Here is a 19,937-nt window from a genome sequence, read left to right on the forward strand (position 1 = left end):
ATTACAAAAGAGAAAGTGCTAGAAAATCTAAAAGGTCTAAAAATTGATAAATCTCCTGGCCCAGGTGGGCTACATCCTAGAGTTCTGAGGGAGGTGGCTGAGGAAATAGCAGAGGCATTGGTTGTGATCTTTCAAAAGTCACTAGAGTCAGGGAAAGCCCCTAATGAGTGGAAAATTGCTGTTGTAACCCCCTTGTTCAAGAAAGGATCAAGACAAAAGATAGAAAACTATAGGCCGATTAGCCTAACCTTGGTTGTTGGTAAAATTCTAGAATCTATCGTTAAGGATGAGATTTCTAAATTCTTGGAAGTGCAGGGTCGGATTAGAGCAAGTCAGCATGGATTTAGTAAGGGGAGGTCATGCCTGACAAACCTGTTGGAATTCTTTGAAGAAGTAACAAGTAGGTTAGACCAGGGAAACCCAGTGGATGTAATCTATCTAGACTTCCAAAAGGCCTTTGATAAGGTTCCTCATAGGAGGCTGCTGAGTAACTGCCCATGGTGTTCAAGGTGAGTTACTGGCATAGATTGAGGATTGGCTGTCTGACAGAATGCAGAGTGTTGGGATAAAAGGTTCTTTTTCGCAATGGCAGCTGGTGACTACTGGTGTCCCGTAGGGTTCAGTGTTGGGGCTGCAGCTGTTCACTTTGTTTTGGTTGAAGGGACTGGGAACATTCTGGCGAAGTTTGCCAATGGTATGAAGTTAGGTGGGCAAGCAGGTAGTACTGAGGTGGAGAGGCAGTGGGAAGATTTAGACAGTTTAAGAGAGTGGTCCAGGAAATGGCTGAAATTCAATGAGAGCAAATGTGAGGTCTTGCACTTTGGAAAAAGTAAAACAGACGTGGACCGTTTTCTAAACAGTGAGAAAATTCATACAGCCAAAGTACAATTGGATCTGGGAGTGCTAGTCCAGGCTTCTCTAAAGATTGACTTGCAGGTTGAATCCATGATTAAGAAAGCAAATATAATGTTGTCATTTATCTCAAGAGTTGGAATATAAAAGCAGCGATGTGCTTCTGAGGCTTTGTAAAGCTCTGGTTAGGCCCCATATGTCCTCTGATTTTGCCTGTCCTCGGATGCTGCCTGAATTGCTGTGCTCTTCCAGCACCACTAATCCAGAACCCATATAGAATACTGTCCAATTTTAGGCCCCTCACCTCAGGAAGGATGTACTGGCATTGGAGCATGTCCAGTAGAGATTCACCTGAATGATAGGCCTAACATACGATGAACGGTTGAGGATCCTGGAATTGAATTGATTAGAGTTTAGAAGGTTGAGGAGGGATCTAATAGAAACTTAGAAGATAATGCATGACTTAGAAAGGTTGGATGCTGGGAATTTGTTTCTGTTTGGTAGAGAGACTAGGACCCGTGGGCACGGCCTTGGAATTGGAGGGGTGTCAATTTAGAATGGAAATGAGGAGCCATTTGTTCAGCTAGAGTGTGATGGGCCTCTGGAATTGATTTCAACGGAGTGCAGTGGAGGCCTGGGCGTAGGATGTCTTCAAGGCAGAGGTTGATAAATTCTTGATCTTGCAAGGAATTTAAAGCTACAGGGAGAGTGCGGGTAAGTGAAGTTTTAAATGCCTATCAGCCACGATTAAGTGGCGGAGTGGACTTGATGGGCCAAATGGCCTTATTTCCACTCCCATGTCTTTGGGTGTTAAAACTTTCCCTACTCTTGGGAAATAAGGCAGGTCAGTTGACTGAGGTGTCAGTGGGGGAGCACTTTGGGGCCAGCGACCATAATTCTATTAGTTTTAAAATAGTGATGGAAAAGGATAAACCAGATTTAACAGTTGAAGTTCTATATTGTAGGAAGGCTAATTTTGATGGTATTAGGCAAGACCTTTCAAAAGCTCATTGGGTGCAGATGTTCACAAGAAAAAGGATGACTGGAAAATGGGAAGCTTTCAGAAATGAGATAACGAGAGTCCAGAGACAGTATATTCCTGTTGGGGTGTAAGGAAAGGCTGTTAGGTTTAGGGAAAGCTGAATGACTAGAGAAAGTGAGGGCTTGGTTAAGGAAAAGAAGGAAGCATATTTCAGATATAGACAGGTGTGATCGAGTGAATTCTTCAAGTATAAAGGCATTAGGTGTGTATTTAAGAGGGAAATCAGGAGAGCGAAAGGGGGCATGAGTTAGTTTGGCAAATAGGGTTAAAAACAATCCAAAGGGTTTTTTCAAATACATTTAAGGATAAAAGGGTAACTAGGGAGAGAATAGGGCCCCTCAAAGATCAGTAAGGCGGCATTTGTGTGAAGCCGCAGGAGATGGGGCAGATACTAAATGAGTAGTTTGCATCAATGTTTACTGTGTAGAAGGACATGGAAGATATAGAATGTGGGGAAATAATAGATGATGACAGCTTGAAAAATGTCCATATTACAGAGGAGGAAGTGCTTGATGTCTTGAAATGCATAAAGGTGGATAAATCCCCAGGACCTGATCAGGTGTACCCTAGAACTCTGTGGGAAGCTAGGGAAGTGATTGCTGGGCCATTTGCTGAGATATTTGTATCATCGATACTCAACAGGTCAGGTGCCAGAAGACTGGAGGTTGGCTAACGTGGTACCATTATTTCATAAAGGTGGTAAGGACTAGGACTAGAGGGCAAAGATATAAAAGGGACCTAAGGGGCAGCTTTTTCAGTTCGAGGGTAGTGAGTGTAAGAAATGAGCTGCCAGAGGACATGGTGGAGGCTGGTACAATTACAACATTTAAAAGGCATCTGGATGGGTAAATGAATAGGAAGGGTTTTGAGGGATATGGGCCAAGTGCTGACAAATGGGACTAGATTAGGTTTGGATATCTGGTTGGCATGGACAAGTTTAACCAAACTGTCTGTTTCTGTGCTGTACATCGATAGTCATAGAGTCTTAAAGATAAAATGTTTAATAGGCCAATTTACTTTGATATTGTCCTGGTTTATTAGCTGATTTTGTTAACTGCTTTTCTGTCCACACTTCTCTCTCTTGTTGACCCCATACTCAGGAGCATGAGTAAGCCATAGAGCTTTCTGGCTTGCATCACTGTTTGGTAAGATCATGTGCAATGTTTGACATCATTCCACTTCCCCTCCTTGACTCGCGCATCCCTTTATGACCGTTAGAATTAATAAAAGAAACTTTTGATCTCAAACATTGTCAGTTTTCTCAGACATTTACTGACACAACAGATTGAAGATGTAAAAGATTTGATTTGATTTTTCGTAGGTTCTGTGATGCAATGAAAACTGTTATTCTGTGTGCTGTGTAGGCAGATCGTGCCGTACAAAGTGCATCATGGTAACAACAGAGTGCAATGTTACAGTCGTCGAGAAAGTGCAGAGAGAGATCAGCATTAACGATAGAGGTCCACTCAAAAGTCTGATAACAGTGGGGAATAAGCTGTTCTTGAATCTGTTTGTACGTGTGTTCAAACCTTTGTATGTTCTGCCCAATAGAAAAGAGTATAACTAGGATGGGAGGGGTCTTTGTGTCGGTTGCATTTTCCAAAGCAGCAGGAAGCATAGAGTCAGTGGTTGGAAGGCTGGTTTCCATGCTGAACTGGGCTGTGTACGTGACTTTGTAGTTTCTTGTGGTCTTGGGAAATGTAATTGACATTACAATGTGATGCATTCAGATTGGATGCTTTCTATGATGTATCTATGAAAAATTGAGTATTTGTGGACATATCCAATCTTCTTAGCCTCCTGAGCAAATAGACATTGTTGTGCTTTCTTGACCATTACGTTGACGTCGGTGGACCAGGGCAGATTGTTGGTGAACATCATTCCAGGAACTTGACGCTCTTGATCATCATTGATTTAGATCCACTCTACTTCCTGAAATCAATGACCAGCTCTTTCATTTTGTTGTTAATGGAGAGATTGTTGTCTTTACTCCATGCCACTAGGCAATAGAGCTCTTTTATGTACTTTGTCTCATCGTCGAGATCCAACTGACAACGGTACTGTCGTCAGCCAGCTTGTAAATGGAGTTGGGATGTAATTTAGTGACATATTCATTGGTGTTTAGTATAGTAGGGGATAATGCAGCTTTGCGGGGCACTAGTGTTGATTATTATGGAGGCAATGTTGTCACTTATTCTTGCTGATTGCGGTCTATGAGTCAGGACGTTGTGGATCCAGTTACACAGGGGGAGACCTAGGTCTCAGATGAGTTTGCTTGGAATTATGGTGTTGGAGGCAGAACTGAAAACAGTAATTAGGAGCCTGACATAAGTATTTTTGTTATTCGTTTGTTCAAGGGATGAGTGTAGGGGCAAGGAGATGGCATTTGTCATGGACCTGTTGCAACAGGAAGCGAATCACAAAGATCAAGGCAATTGGGTAGGCTGGAGTTGATGTGAGCCATGACTAACTTCTTGAAGCACTTTGAATGGTAGTCAATGAGGCACGCTGTGGTAGTCGATTGGTGGGGTGTGCTTTCAGGTTTTGCTCAAGTTTTAATATTAGTAACACTCCTTGATCTGTGTTTCCTCTGTCTGAAGTTGGTGAAAATAATTACGTGTCCACCCACTTTTAAAAATGTTATCTTGCTTAACAAGGGATAAGAATTAATTTCTGCATTTTTTTCCTGTCTGATGCAGATGAATGCTAGTTGGCTCTGGTATTTTATTGTGGCTTAGTTTCTGATATTGGATGTGTGGCATAGGCTCTAATGGCACAAAAATGAGCTTTACAGAATATAAGTCAAATTAGTGTGGCTGTAGGCTGGTTGTTCAATAGTTTCTTTCCTCACTTTAGAACATAGAACAGGCCCTTCGACCCTTGATGTTGCGCCGACCTGAGAACTATTCTCAGCTCATCCCCTTACACTATCCCAAATCATCCATGTGCTTATCTAAAGATTGTTTAAATCTCCCTAATGTGGCTGTGTTGACTACATTTGCAGGTAGGGCATTCCACGCCCTTACCACTCTCTGCATAAAGAACCTGCCTCTGACATCTGTCTTAAATCTATCACCCTTCAATTTGTAGTTATGCCCCCTTGTACACGCTGATGTCATCATCCTAGGAAAAAGACTTTCACTGTCTGCCCTATCTAATCCTCTGATCATCTTGTGTGTCTCTATAAAATCCCCTCTTAGCCGCCTTGCCAATGAGAACAGACCCAAGTGTCTCAGCCTTTCCTCATAAGACCTTCCCTCCAGACCAGGCAACATCCTGGTAAATCTCCTCTGCACCTTTTCCAATGCTTCCACATCCTTCCTGAAATGGTGAGTAGAATAATGAGCGAATTACAGTGATGATGTTTTGACAGAATTGCTACCTTATCTATTTTCATCTTGGCACTTTGTGGAAGAAGTTACGATCTGGGCAGATTTGGCTGCAGGGTGAAGAGCAGAATTCCATATAATCAGTTAGAAAGCATTGTGTGGAAAATATCCTGATGCTTTAAACTTCCGTCTTGTTTTCTACCTGCACCTGCTCCCCCCTTTTGTTTTTACAAATGAAAGGCTTTTTAAGGAGTCTCGCAAACACAGCAGGTTAAATGGCTTCTTTGTCTTCTGATTCTTATTGTTGAGATCTGTGTTTTTACAAAAATATTAAGAGTTTGGCAGATAATCCTAATGCATTATTTCAAAGTTTGACTTTACCCAATGACAGAAATTACTCATTTAAAAAAATGTAGTGTAAATGAATTCCTCACTCTTCATGCTTGAAACATTTTGCTGCAGCAGTCAGGAAGCATGGTGGTGTTATATTTAGTTATGTAACATATAAATTTGGCACTATGGTTATTTTATTTTAGCTGTACTCTAACAATGTTATCAAGTTAGCGTAGAGTTCACCAATTTTGATACCGATTCTCCATCAAATTTGTTGTGCAATTTTCCCACCACCCCACAACCTTATTGCTGAAGGTCAGCATGAGCTATCTCTTTGCCATTGAGGGTGGTCAAGATTTGGCACTGGTGATGTACTCTTGTTTTTGGTCTGACAGGAGAAAATTCAGGGGCGTTTATATACTTGAGTATACAAATTAAGCTAGGAGAAAGTGAGGACTGCAGATGCTGGAGATCAGAGCTGAAAAAGTGTTGCTGGAAAAGCGCAGCAGGTCAGGCAGCATCCAAGGAGCAGGAGAATTGATGTTTCGGGCATGAGCCCTTCTTCAGGAATCTGAAGAAATATAAATATACAAATAAAGCTAATTAACAAATGAAGTAATGCTCAGATCCTTTTAAAAGATAATATATCAAAACTAAACCTTTAACAGAAACTTGTGAACTTAAAGTAAAATGTGCATTTGGGGCTGAGAATAAATTGAAGCACTTGCCATATCTACTGTTTGTGCAAGGTCTCAAGCAGATCAGACAATGAATGCTCCCTCTCTGTGGAGACTCTTGTGTGGATGTAGCTATGGACGGTCTGCACTAATGACCATTCCACAGCCTCTTGACTGAATAAGTTTGTGACCAACTTGACCATATCCCAGAGCAGACCCACGCAGAGGTCCTCTGAGCTACTCTCACCACTCTACACTGAGTGTTCAAAGATCAAGAGCATGGTGCTAAAGTACAAATAGTGTAAAAAGGCGTTTGCAGCTTTAATTTGTGTCCTACTCAGTTTTTAAAGAAAAGTTGTGTGGGTGAAGTTTCACTTAACTATTACTTGACAACTTTTGTTTCACTTTCACAGAAATTATCATTTCACAACTTGGTGAGAATTAAATTGAAACCTTAATGGCTTTATAAATGGCTCCTTCTACTTAAGTATTTGGCACAAACTTATCGACTTAAATTATGCACACTTTTGTAGCAATTAACACCAACAACCGTACAAATGTTTGTTAAATAGCTGTATTGTTTTTGACCATGTACTATTCTTGAGATGCAGGTTTGTGAAGTATAGGAATTGTGAGGAAGTTGCAGTCAGGGCAGAAAGTTTCTATCTGTTAATTCTAAAAAAAAACTACTTCTGAAAGTCAGAAGTTGAGGTTTATATTCTCAGATTCAGTTGTCTGAAGCTCAAAGATTTATATTGGGCACCTTGGCTACTTCAGAAAGTTGGTTGAGTTCTCATAGTAAATCAAAAGGAAAACACTTTTTCAGCGGTCCAGAAATGACTCTTAATACTTCAGAGGCAATGTGTTGAAATTTGAAAGTAAACTATAAATTATTTCACAGCTGGCTGAGAGTTTTAAGACATGAGCGGGGTTGTATTTCATCAATGGATTTGTTAGTATTGACTAGAAATTCCCATGGAAAATCATTTTACAAAATATTAATATTAACTAACTGAATTTTGAAGATTTAAAATGATATTTATAACTGCAGGAAGTTATTGCATTCAATAAAATGTTAATTTTGTTTTGCAAAATGATACTACCCTTAGCCTAACTGAATCTCTCTGGGTAGCCCATACCGCGTAAAGAAAGCTACTAACACCTCCTCCACCCTTTTTGCCTTAATACTCTGTAATGGAATTGCCTCCATAAATCTGATAGTCACATCCATTATAATTAGCAAGTACTGGTTCCCACCGTTTGTTTGAGTGTGGGGACCTACACAATCAATCATAACCTGTGTGAAAGGTTCTTTGAATGCAGGAGTTGGCAACAAAGGTGCTGGTTTTATTACTGCCTGTGGCTTACCTAAGTTTGGTGCATATGACATGTATGGCAAAAGTTAACCACATCCTTGTGCAGTCCAGGCCAATAGAAATGCTTTTGTATCTTTAGCCTGAGTCTCCTCACGCCCAGGTGCCTTCTATTGGTAATTCATGTGCTACTGTAACACTTTCTGTTGCCAGTAGCATACAGACAAGCTGGTGCACTTCTGCCCATTTCTCCTCTGCACTAACTTGATCTCCATTTCCGTCTTAGGATTCTATTTTAAGATAATAACCCCTCAGGAATACATTGATTCCTTTTGAGTATGCATCAATATATATATATTTTATTGTCTCGTCTTGCTGTTGTAAGTCCATTAGCCTTTCAGGCCTAAAGGTCTAGGACACTAATTGACAAGTGTTTAAATCTGCTGGGATCTTTCGTATCCCAAATCTGTTCAAATCTGACTGGATCTATCCAAACCTGTCCAAATCTCGGACCCAAGCTCCCATGCTGTTATAACATGGCGGTGAAACCCTCTATTAAATAAACCAAGCACCCAGAAAAGCTCACCTTGTCTTAAAATATGAGCGATAAAACTCCCAAATTCCACAATTTAGAGAAAAAATATCCATTTTTTTAAACTCTCTAAAAGTGAACATTAAACAACAATAATTCACAACTCTAAGCCCCCTCTTTGTCTTAACTATTTATTATTTGCCCCTAACTACAGCAATATGCTGTTCCAATAAGACACTTATTAAAATTGCATCAACTTAATTTCAAAACTACACAGTCACTGTCTTCGGTGTCTGTTTTCCTCCAGCTGAAGGTCTCCCTGGGTTTTCTGTCTTTTTACAGTGAAAATGCTTCATATGAAAAGGTACCTTTTGAGAGAGAGGGTTTCCTAATTTCTTGGTTGTCTCTCGATGGCAGTTCTCTCTGCAATTTTCAAAATGTCCGTATTTTTAGGTGTCGTCTATAGGGTGGGAAATAAACAAAATAACTAATGCCTGTAAAAAGGTACAGCAATTATCATGGGGGATTTTAATCTACATGTCGATTGGTCGAACCAGATCATTCAGAGTAGCCTTGAGGAGCAGTTCATTGAATGTATCCACAATAGTTATCTTGAATAGTATGTAATAGAACAGATGAGGGAGTAAGCTATCCAAGATCTGGTCCTGTATAATGAGACAGGGATAATTAATGATATCATAGTTAGGGAAGGAGTGACCACAGCTTGGTTGAATTTAGAATAGATGGAAAGTGTGAAGATAAAATCCAATGTCAGGGTCTTGTGCTTAAACAAGAGAGACTACAACAGGATGAGGGAGGAGATGGTTAAGGTAGACTAGGAGCAAAGACTTTATGGTGGGACAGTTGATGAACAGTAAAGGACTTTCAAAACCATTTTTCAAAGGTGCTCAACAAAAGTAGCAAAAGGAAGGACTATAGGAAAAAAGATAGTCTGCCATGGATGTCTCCGGAAATGAGAGGCTATCAAATTGAAAGAACACACAAAATGGCCAATATCAGCAGAAAACTAGAAGATTGGGAAAGCTTTAAAGGTCAGTAGCCACAAAAAGAGCTAGAAAGAAAAGTAAGCTTGACTGAGAAAAAACTAGCTCAGAATATAAAGACCGATAGCAAAAGTTTATATAAATATATAAAACAAAAGGGGGCTAAAGTAAACTTTTTGGTCCTTTAGAGGATGCGAAGGGGAATATAATGGATTTGAGGAAATGGTTGAGGCATTAAATAGGTATTTTGTGTCTGTCTTCACATTGGAGGACACAAATAACATGCCAGTAATTGACAAAGAGACTAAGGTAGGTGAAAGAAATGGCAGGAGAAATAGCAAATGCACTCATCATTTTCCAAAATTCACTGGACTCTGGGGCAGTTTCAGCAGATTGGAAAACAGCAAATGTGACGTCAAATGTTTAAAAAGGGAGATAGACAAAATATGGGGAATTACAGACCTGTCAGCTTAATTTCTGTAGTGGGGAAAATGCTTGAGTCTATTATCAAGGAAGAAATAGCAAGGCGTCTGGATATAAATTGTCTCATTGGGCAGACGCAGCATGGGTTCATGAATGGCAAGTCATGTTTAACTAATCTTTTCAAATTCTGTGAAGACATTACGAACATTGTGGACAATGAAGATCCAGTAGATGTGTATCTAGATTTCCAAAATCTAGATACACATCTACTGGATCTTCATTGTCCACAATGTTCGTAATGTCTTCACAGAATTTGAAAAGATTAGTTAAACAAGGTGCTGCTTAAGATAAATATGCAAGGCCTTACGAACAATGTATTAGCATGGGTAGAGGACTAGTTAACCAACATGAAACAAAGAGTGGGAATAATGTGTGCTATTCTGGTTGGCAATCAGTGACTAGTGGTGTGCCTGGGGGATTAGGGTTGGGACCACAGTTATTCACAATTTACATAGATGATTTGGAGTTGGGGATCATGTGTAGTGTGTCAAAGTTTGCAGATGACACTAAGGTGAGTGGTAGAGTAAAGTGTGTAGAGGACTGTGAAACTTTGCAAAGGGGCATAGTTTGAGTGGGCAAAGGTCTGGCAGATGGAGTACAATGTTAATAAATGTGACGTCACCCATTTTGGTAGGAATGACATAAAAAGGACTATTACTTGAATGGTAAGAAATTGCAGCACGCTGCTGTGCAGAGGGATCTGAATGTCCTTGTGTGTGAATCACAGAAGGTTGGTCTGCAGATGCAACAGGTAATTAGGAAGGCAAATGGAATTTTGTCCTTCACTGTTAAAGGGATTGAGTTTAAAAGCAGAGAGGTTATGTTGCAGCTGTATAAGGTGCTGGTGAGGTCACACCTGGAGTACTATGTGCAGTTTTGGTCTCCTTACTTTAGAAAGGATGTACTAGCAGTAGAGGGGGTGTAGTGGAGGTTCACTAGGTTGATAGGGAGTTGAGGGGATTGGCTTATGAGGAGAGACTGAGGAGATTGGGATTATATTCATTAAATTTACAAGAGTGAGGGGGATCTTATAGAAACATATACAATTATGAAGGGAATAGATAAGGTAGAAGTAGAGAGGATGTTTCTACTGAAGGGTCAAACTAGGATGAGGTGGCATAGCCTCACAATAAGGGGGAGCAGATTTAGAACTGAACTGAGAAGGAACAACTTCACTGGACAGGGGACCCCACAGATTCACAACCCTCTGGGTGAAGTGATTGAGGCTTCCTCAGCAAATGTTTTTAAAGCTAAGATAGATAATATTTTGAACAGTAAAGGAATTAAGGTTCTATTGAGAGGGCAGGTACGTGGAACTGAGGTCACGAAAAGATCAGCCATGATCATATTGAATGGTGGAGCAGGCTTGAAGGGCTAGATGGCCTACTCCTCCTCCTGATTCTTATGTTCTTTTTCCAGTTTAGGCACGGTATACAGCTTGACAACGTTCATTCCTGTGAAGTATGTGATGGATGCTGAAACTAATGCAGTATTGAAGTTAAACTTGAGCTGATGTTTAAAGATTTTACTACACATGGATGATCAACCAATGCTCATTTTTGTGGTTTCTGTAATATGCAGATGAACTGCTTGAGTGCCTTTTTTAGCTGATGTGTAACTGTGTAACTCAACAACAGGATTTACATTTTGTATGCTTGAATTTAAGACAGGCACTAATCTAAATTACAGCTGTCTCTAATTCAAGTGTGTTAATACTTGGATAGTAAAGTTGGGAATAGATCAGTGCCCATGCTTCATTCAAACTTCCTATTATCTTGATCGAAATCTTCACATTTTCATTTGATTCATTTTTCCTGATGGTGAATGAGATCCCTAATTATTCCTTTTGTTAGCAAGTGGCACATTCTGTTCACACTGTACAAAACCCTAGACCATAAGACATGGGAGCAATAGTCCATTTGACCCATTTGAATCTGCTCTGTTATTCAAAAACATCTACTGTTTTGAGAGTCCTCGCTCCACTTCCTGCCTTTTTCCCATAACCCCTGATTGCCTTAAATGATGTTTGAAAAAATCTGTCAGTCTTGAATATGTTCAATAACCCAGTCTGTACGGCTCTCTTTGTAAACAAGTTAGATTCTCACTGTCTTCTCAGAAGAAATTTCTCCTCATCTCTACTCTACTCTAACCCCTTCTTCAGATCATGCCATTTCATCCAAGACACACCAATAAAGAGAAATACCCTCTCAGCATCCACTCTCTCAAGCCCTCAAATAATCTAACGTGTTTCAATAAGGTCTCCTTTCATTCTTCTGAGCTTAACTATCTACAAACACAACCTTGTTAACCTCTCTTCAGAAGAAAATCTTTCTATACCAAGATCAACCTATTGAATCTTCTACCCTTATTGCCAATATAAGGGGACCAAAACTTTTCAGAATGTTCTCTAGCTAATATCTTGTATAGTTTTAGCAAGATGTTTCTACTTTTGTACTTAATTTCCTTTATAAAGACCAAAATTCCATTTGTCTTCCTTAGTACCTGTTGAATGTGGAGCTAGCTTCTTGTGATTTATGGACAAGACACATCAAATCACACTGCAGTGCAGGTTTTTGTAATTTTTCTCAATAGTCTGTTTTCATCCTGCCAAAGTGCAGAACCTAATATCTTCCCAAATCTAAATGCTCTGCTATTCATGCTTTAGAATAGGCTCTAAATGCTAAGTAGTACAGTGCATTAATAAAAGGATACCAGTGAGAATGTGTATAGGGTATAAGCAAGCAGGGGAAAAAGTTTAAATTCTAAGTTTTGTGAAACAAGAGGTTCAGCTGAGCGTGACTCAGATCAGATAAGAACTTGCAGTTGGGGTAGGTATAGGACAGATGTTAGGGGTAGGTTCTTTACTCAGCGAGTCGTGAGTTCATGGAATGCCCTGCCAGTAGCAGTGGTGGACTCTCCCTCATTATGGGCATTTAAGCGGGCATTGGATAGGCATATGGAGGATAGTGGGCTAGTGTAGGTTAGGTGGGCTTGGATCGGCGCAACATCGAGGGCCGAAGGGCCTGTACTGCGCTGTATTCTTCTATGTTCTGTGTTAACAGTGGGGTGCTGGAGGCAAGGGTAATGGATTAACAAAGTAGAAAAGCATGCATTATGTAGAGCCATTTAACAATATGGAAGCATTTAGTATGTAAAGTCAGTTTAACAAGGTGAAAAGTATTCATTATGTGAAGCCAGTTAAGGTTAAGAACATTAATTGTGTAACAGCAGATTGTCAATATGTAAATGCTAGTGTTATATGCTATTAACTCCCTGGGTGAAGATATTTTTACTGAATTGCTCAGTGAGAACAGCAAATATGGTAGACTACATTGAGTGAAGTATTGGTGAATTGCTGCTTCACCAACCTCACCTATTGTATGCATTGCTGCTGATGTGGTGTCCTCTATATGCAGACTTGGAGACTTGTTTATGGAGCATTTCCACTCTGCACACACCAATCAAGCTGCCCCCCCACCCTCTCACACTCACTTGTTCCTCAGATGCTTTCTGACCTGCTGCATTTTTCCAGCTTCACACCTATTGACTCTGGTTCCCAGCATCTACATTCCTCTCTGTCTTCAAATCACCTGGATGGTTTGTCTGGAGCCTTGGCAGCTCTGGAGGGGAGAGGGTATTAAATGGGCAAGTGTTGCATTTGCGGAAGGCGCTGTGGGTTGTGGAGAGGTATTGGGAGTAGATTTATTAGGCAGTCATCTGCATGCATCATCCTAAAGGCCCTGCATGGAAAGGAGATGATGGATCTTGTTGAATATTTTCTTGGGCTGACTATCAGAGTCACAGAATACCTGATGACCAGAACTTACAAACAAACAAGGCGTAGCTTGGCTGGTAGTGAGAAAATCCCTCCCTGTTGGATCTTTCCATCACACCTATATTCTTGACTTACTCTGCCTGTTGCTCTCAAGGCAGCTATGGTGGAGAAAATACTATTTTGTTGAACTTCCCTTTGCTTAGAAGGTCTGGAGAGGGATGTGGTGGCTTTTTAGAAGTTCATCCAGAGCAGCTTTGTGACAGAGGACTCTGCTGTAGGAGTTGTTCACAACCATGCTTTGAGGTGAATATCGATTGTGCCTAAATGAATGTGATCTGGGTGAAGGAAGCTGTTTTGGTCTATGTGTAATGGTCTGTGCTGGTCCTCAGTGAAAAGACTTGTTCTCAATTGATTGTTGAGGTCTGGCACATTCCAAGGTCAAGGACTACATGCTGAGTCATGCACTAGAGCAAGTAGCACACATCACTGGTGCAATGGGGCAAACTTATTGTCTAAAGCCTTTCAATCATAGTGCACTGAGGGAATTCATACTGTGTAGAATTCCTCGGGCTAGATGCCTGACAAGGGATGTGTGTGATGAATATCAAGAATATTTTAACACCTAAGAATGAAACTTGCTGTGTGGAAACCAGTTGAATTTTATTGCAGCACTTGTAACTTTAAGTCAGTGCTTTGTGCTGCACACATACTTTATTCATGAACTTTGTCCATTTTCAGGGAGCAAAAATTCATGGTGAGGACCAATATTCTGAAGTTGACCTGAGGCATATTATTCCATCATGTCAGTGAATTACAATTCTGCAGCTGAGTAATAGCAGATGAGATGACTTGAAACTAGTACTGTGTGCAAAAATAGAACTGACATCCCTTGTTGCTCAACTTGAATGTGAAAAGTTCTACAAACTCCCTGATAAAATGGCAAAAACTGCCTTGCTAGTGTTCCAGGACAGCACCATAACAAATATCAAACAATAAGATAAACATTTGCTGATGACAGTCAGGCAAACTTTTTAAAAGTTATTTCACTGGTAGAATTTTTGGTAATGATTTGTTTAGAATTACCTGTTTAAATTAAGCCATGCCCCTCCCTTTTGATTATTCATTTCTAAATCCACCAATTTGACTTTGAGGTGTTCCAGCATCATCTAAAACTTTTTAATGTACCATTGATAGATTGTGAATGACAAACTGGTGCCCATATCAAGCAATGTTGTAACAAAATACAATCTCCACATTTTATATTGACTTCAAATCCAGTTAACTTGTTTTATGTTAAAAATCACATAACACCAGGTTATAGTTCAACAGGTTTATTTGGAAGTACTGGCTTTCAGAGCGCTGCTCCTGGAGCAGCGCTCTGAAAGCTAGTAGTTCCAAATAAATCTGGACTATAACCTGGTGTTGTATGATTTTTAACTTTGTCCACCCTGTCCAATGCTGGCACCTCCACGTCATAGCTTGTTTTATGCCATTATATCACAAAACTCTGTCAGTAACTTAAAGCATCCTTGTAACAGAAGGCTAATATTTGTTTACTAATCTATTTTGCTGTATTCAGCTAAGATCGTTAAGCATAAATTGCATTTAACACCTGGTACCTTGAATAAGATGACATTTTCTCTTATGGGTTTACCAAAACCAGCAACCATAGTATGACAGTCAGTACTAAATTATGTAAGCAATTCAGTAGAAATATCTTCACCCAAGGAGTGATGAGCATATACCATACCATTAACATGAGTGGGGGTGTCTAACTTTGAAAAATTTGAAGAGACACCCACTTCAGCATGAAAATAAAAGGATGATGTAAGATGAGAGGAGATCCACGTGGAGCATAAACACATACATGGACTGGTTGGGCTGAACATTGTTTTGTTACTACATTTTCAAACCAATTAGTGTAGTTATCTTATTGTTAGTTATGTTATAGAGCAAGCTGTATTCTAGCTTTTGTCTTTTGTTTGCTTAATGTCTTGAGTTCATATTGAATTCACACAAAATCAATTGTTTTACCTTTTTTATTGGAGTAGTGCATTATTGGTTACTGTGTGCATTTTCACTCTTTCAGATTCCCAACGCTCCCACCTGACCTCGTTCACCATGAAGTTGATGGACAAATTTCACTCACCGAAAATAAAACGAACTCCATCAAAAAAAGGAAAACCATTGGAGATAACTATCAAAGCTAACTCAGAAAAACCTCCAAACAAGGTTTGTTCCTCCACCTATACATTATGCAAAGAAAATGTAATATCAACAACTTTATTTACTTTACATTTTAACTTTCAGTTACAAAATGCACCAATTAAAGAAGGCATTTTCATTTTTTTTTCTTGTCACTCTTCAGTCATCAAACAAAATGCTTCTCAAATAATCATCCTGTAATTGAGTTTAAGTCTTCTAAGTTTTGTCCTCCGTGGCCCAATGTCTTGTTACTAGTTTTCCCACTTCCTAATTTAAACTTTGACATTACTTCCATTTTCTTTGGTGAGCAGCAAGGTTAGTGATGAACTTGACAGCTGTATCCAGTGTCTTTGGCAATATTGCATTTCATTATGCAAGAGGGTTTGATTCTCATTAACAGAACTGATGTAAAGTCTAGCCAAGACTAACCACAAAGAGAAGTCAGCTAATTGGTCCAAAGAAGTGGAATGAAGACATAGTCTTGTTGTATTAATCATTTTGTTTTGAAAACTTCAACTCTTAACTTAATGAGCGCATTAACATGATTAATGTGAAGGTAAAGCTGGGAGCAGGGCAGGGAAAAAAGGTATAGTGATGTTTTCCTGCAAAAGGTATAAGTCAGGGGCGAAGTAAAACACAAAATTGTACTTGATAATAGGAGAAATTACCATCCTGGTAGCTAATGTCTCTGTAAATAATCATAATGATCCACTTTGCTTGTACATCAATGGGGCTATTCATGAACAGGTAATTATTTTCTTGCAGCAGTCATTGTAGAGTTTGGAGATGTGCAGGGGACCACCTCTAAAAATATTTTTTTCTCAGTGTTAGAATTTAGCATTCCATTTGAGTGAAAGAAGTTTGGGTTAAAAATAACTGCTAAACCTCAATATGGGAAATTACATCAGGCTGAAGACAGGGTTAGCTGGCGTGGACAAGGGAAGGAGTTTAGCAGAAAAGGTGGCTGAGAACCCATGGCAGATGTTTAAGAAAATACTGCATCACCCACAAAGATTTTATCCCAGTGTGCAGGAAAGATTTTAGAAAGTGAATAAACCAGCTATGATTAACCAAGAAAGTTAAGGATATTGTCAAATTGAAAGAGAAAATATATAATATGGCAAAAATTAATGGCAGAGGATTCAGATAGTTTTGAAAGCCAGTGAAAGACGACCAAAATGGAAGAGTGAATGGAGTAAGCTAGCAAGTAATATCGCTATGGGCAGTAAGAACTCATATTTACATAAAGTAAGAGAAGGACCAAAGTGAGAGGTCCTTCAAGAATGAAGTTAGGGAAATAACAATGGGGTGCTAGGGAATGGCAGAGGATTCGAATAAATAATTTGCATCAGTAGAAGACATTAATGGCAGTCCAAAAGTGGAAAATAATAGAGATAAAGTGGGAGAAGAAATGAAGCAAGTGTAACTAGAGGATAAAGTCCTAGAGAAACTAATTGGTCTAAAGACCAACAGGCCCCCCCCCTGGATTTGGTGGATTCCACCCTTGGATATTTAGGAAAGTAGATACAGAAGTAATGGATGCACAGGTTGTAATCTTCTAATAATTCTTGGATTCTGGAAGAAATTCCAGTGGATGTGAAAACCTCCAATTTAAGACACTTCTATAAAAACAGAAGGAGACAAAAACACAGATTAACAAGCAGGATAGATGAAGGTGAACCAGTTGATGTACTATATTTGGATTTCCAAAAGGCATTTAATTAGGTACTGCACAATAAGATAACAGTCCATGGTGATGGTATTTCACAGATAGAGGATTGACTGACTAGTAGGAGATAGAATTAGGGTAAAGAGGGCAATTTCAGAATGGTAGCCTCTAGCCGGTGGTGTGCTCCAGTAATCAGTGGTGGGACTGCAGTTTTGTTTTATGACTTGGATGTTAAGTGATTGGACTGTCACCAAGCTTGTGGAAAACACAAAAATAAGTGAGAATGCTGTCTACAGAGGGATGTAAGCAGGTCCAGTGAATGGGTAAAATCTTAGTGGAATGTTTGAAAATATGAAGTTGTGCACTTCAGAAGAAAGAAAGAGCTGGGCCTTGGTAACCCAGGGAGAGGCTGTTTAAAACTGGAGCACAGAAGTTATGGTCCTCAGATGCTTGCCTTCTGATTTAAGCACAAATTCAATGGGTAATGGAAGGTAAATGGTCTGTTGGCTTTCCATTCAAAGGGAATAGAGTATACAATAGGGACATGTTGCTAAAACTAAACCAAGCACCTGGAATACTGTGAACAGTTTTGGGTCCCTTATCTAAAGTTAGATATTGGAGGCAGTTGTTAATTTTAGGGAGTTTATGATCATTTACTAATATAGGCAGTTGATGATTTGTAAGCAATTATCTGATACTTTATCAAGTTTAAGAAGCACCAGTTTAGATATGATGCATTATTTAATTAGATAAAGATGTAGAACTCTGACAATTGGGAATTGTTCACTGTTACCAGAAGACAAACAGGCTGTCAGCATGGAATGTTTTGGTCTGGTGAGGGCAGCATCCTGTTCTGTAGTGAAGGAGTTATGGAATCTTCCATTTGCTGATGAAGATTGCTTGAGGAAGACTGTGTCTGGAGACCACCCAATGATAACTACCTGTGAGGTCCACTTGATGAGGACTGCCCCCAAAATAATTCACCTCTGTCCCTCTGCATTTATTGTTATGTGACATTTCTAGGGACAGATCAACTGTTTGAACCCTTTTGGCCAATGCGCATGAGACAACTACTCAGATATTAGATGATTGTTGTCTCTTTGCCAACTTCCATTTGAAAGTTAGTTTTCATTCCTTCTAAACAAAGTCTTTTTGCAAATGATACACTTGTAATGATATACTTAGCACCAGACAAACTGTTGACGTTAGTTCAAAGCGCAGCGTGACATTGGTGTTTCTCATTCTTTTATTTTCCCATGCTCAAACTTTGGAAAGCTAAATACTGCTGAAATAAAATGAAATGAAAAATCATTCTCTGCAGAAAATACTAGGAAAATTCAGTTTTAAGTGACTCCAATAACCATTACAGTCCAGAGATGATTCACTAGGTTGATTCGAGGTATGGAACATTTTCTTATCGAGGAGGTTAAGGTTTGAGAAGAATGTTAGACAACCTTATTGAAACACATACTTGGGGGAATTGGCATGGTAGATGCAGAGACGGGGTTTACTTTTAATGGGAGAGTCGAGGACAAGAAGGCATAATGTGTCAGCATTAGGAATTGGCTGATTAGGGTAGAGATGAAGAGAAATTTCTTGTGTAGTGAATCTGTAGAAATTCTTTACCATAGAGGGCTGTAGAGGCCGGGTAGTTAAGTATATTCAAGACCAAAATTTTTAATCTGTAGAAGAATCTAGGGTAGTGCAGATAAGGCAGGAAAGTGGAATTGAGAATTATCAAATCAATAGTGATCCCGTTGATTGGGAGAGCAGATTCGATTAGCCAAATGGCCTACTTTTATTCTTTAGTCTTATTCAGCACAGAAGTAGGGTTTCCTGTCTTGATCGAAAGATGTTGCCCATTGTTTTTGAAGGTCCTGACTCACGAATGTAAGTTAGTAATCTTCAAACTGATGTTCAATACTATGAACAAACACAGTTTCTAATATCTTTATTGCCTGCTGTCGCATGCAGATGGACCAAATTTAGCAAATTTTCATTGCAGAGGGTGAACCCTTCCAGGATCTCTACCTGCAGCTGGCAATAACGCTTTGACAAGTGATGTAGTTTTAGTGCGATACAACCTTGACTGAGCTTCTGGTCTGTTGTAACCCTGTTCAGGTTTAGTATTGGTACTGCTTCAAAAAGCAGTTTGCACTGTTCAGTTTGTCTCTGCTAGACTGCTAAAAATAGTTGCATAATGTCTGAGGTATTCGCTCTGTTCATGTACTTTTCCTGTTTTTAATGTTGTGCTTGATGACTCATTCTCTTCTGTCCCTTAATGGTAGTGTCTACTTATTTGATATTTTTATATAGTGGTTATAGAGTCCTGTAGCACAGAAACAACTTCTTTTAGAAAGGCTTTCTTGACCAGCTACTTTCCGTAATCTTCATTAGCAACATTGTGAAAGCTGTTAGAAGTTTAATTTTTCCTGTAACAATTATACAATATTGAGAGTACAGAATACATCCAGGTAATCTTGTTGCTCTTAATTTTCCTTCCATGAGTCTAACATAAAGTTCCATCTGTCTGCTATCTTAAGGCGGCACGGTGGCACAGTGGTTAGCACTGCTGCTTCACAGCGCCAGAGACCCGGGTTCAATTCCCGACTCAGGCAACTGACTGTGTGGAGTTTGCACATTCTCCCCGTGTCTGCGTGGGTTTCCTCCGGGTGCTTCGGTTTCCTCCCACAGTCCAAAAGATGTCAGGTCAGGTGAATTGG

At 39.6% G+C, this 19,937-nt stretch overlaps 1 protein-coding gene across 9 annotated transcripts in view; it reads left to right on the forward strand.

Annotated features, from left to right (window-relative positions):
* The window catches only part of LOC122564907 (rap guanine nucleotide exchange factor 1-like), a 243,172-nt gene that overhangs the window by 80,655 nt on the left and 142,580 nt on the right, over positions 1-19,937 (forward strand). For all 9 annotated transcript variants that reach the window (XM_043720352.1, XM_043720354.1, XM_043720351.1 and 6 more), the window contains exon 2: positions 15,430-15,572. In XM_043720352.1, the coding sequence (XP_043576287.1) occupies positions 15,430-15,572 (143 nt within the window). The remainder of the gene's footprint in view (positions 1-15,429; positions 15,573-19,937) is intronic.

Source organism: Chiloscyllium plagiosum, chromosome 30 (assembly GCF_004010195.1).
Source record: "Chiloscyllium plagiosum isolate BGI_BamShark_2017 chromosome 30, ASM401019v2, whole genome shotgun sequence".
NCBI lineage: Eukaryota > Metazoa > Chordata > Chondrichthyes > Orectolobiformes > Hemiscylliidae > Chiloscyllium > Chiloscyllium plagiosum.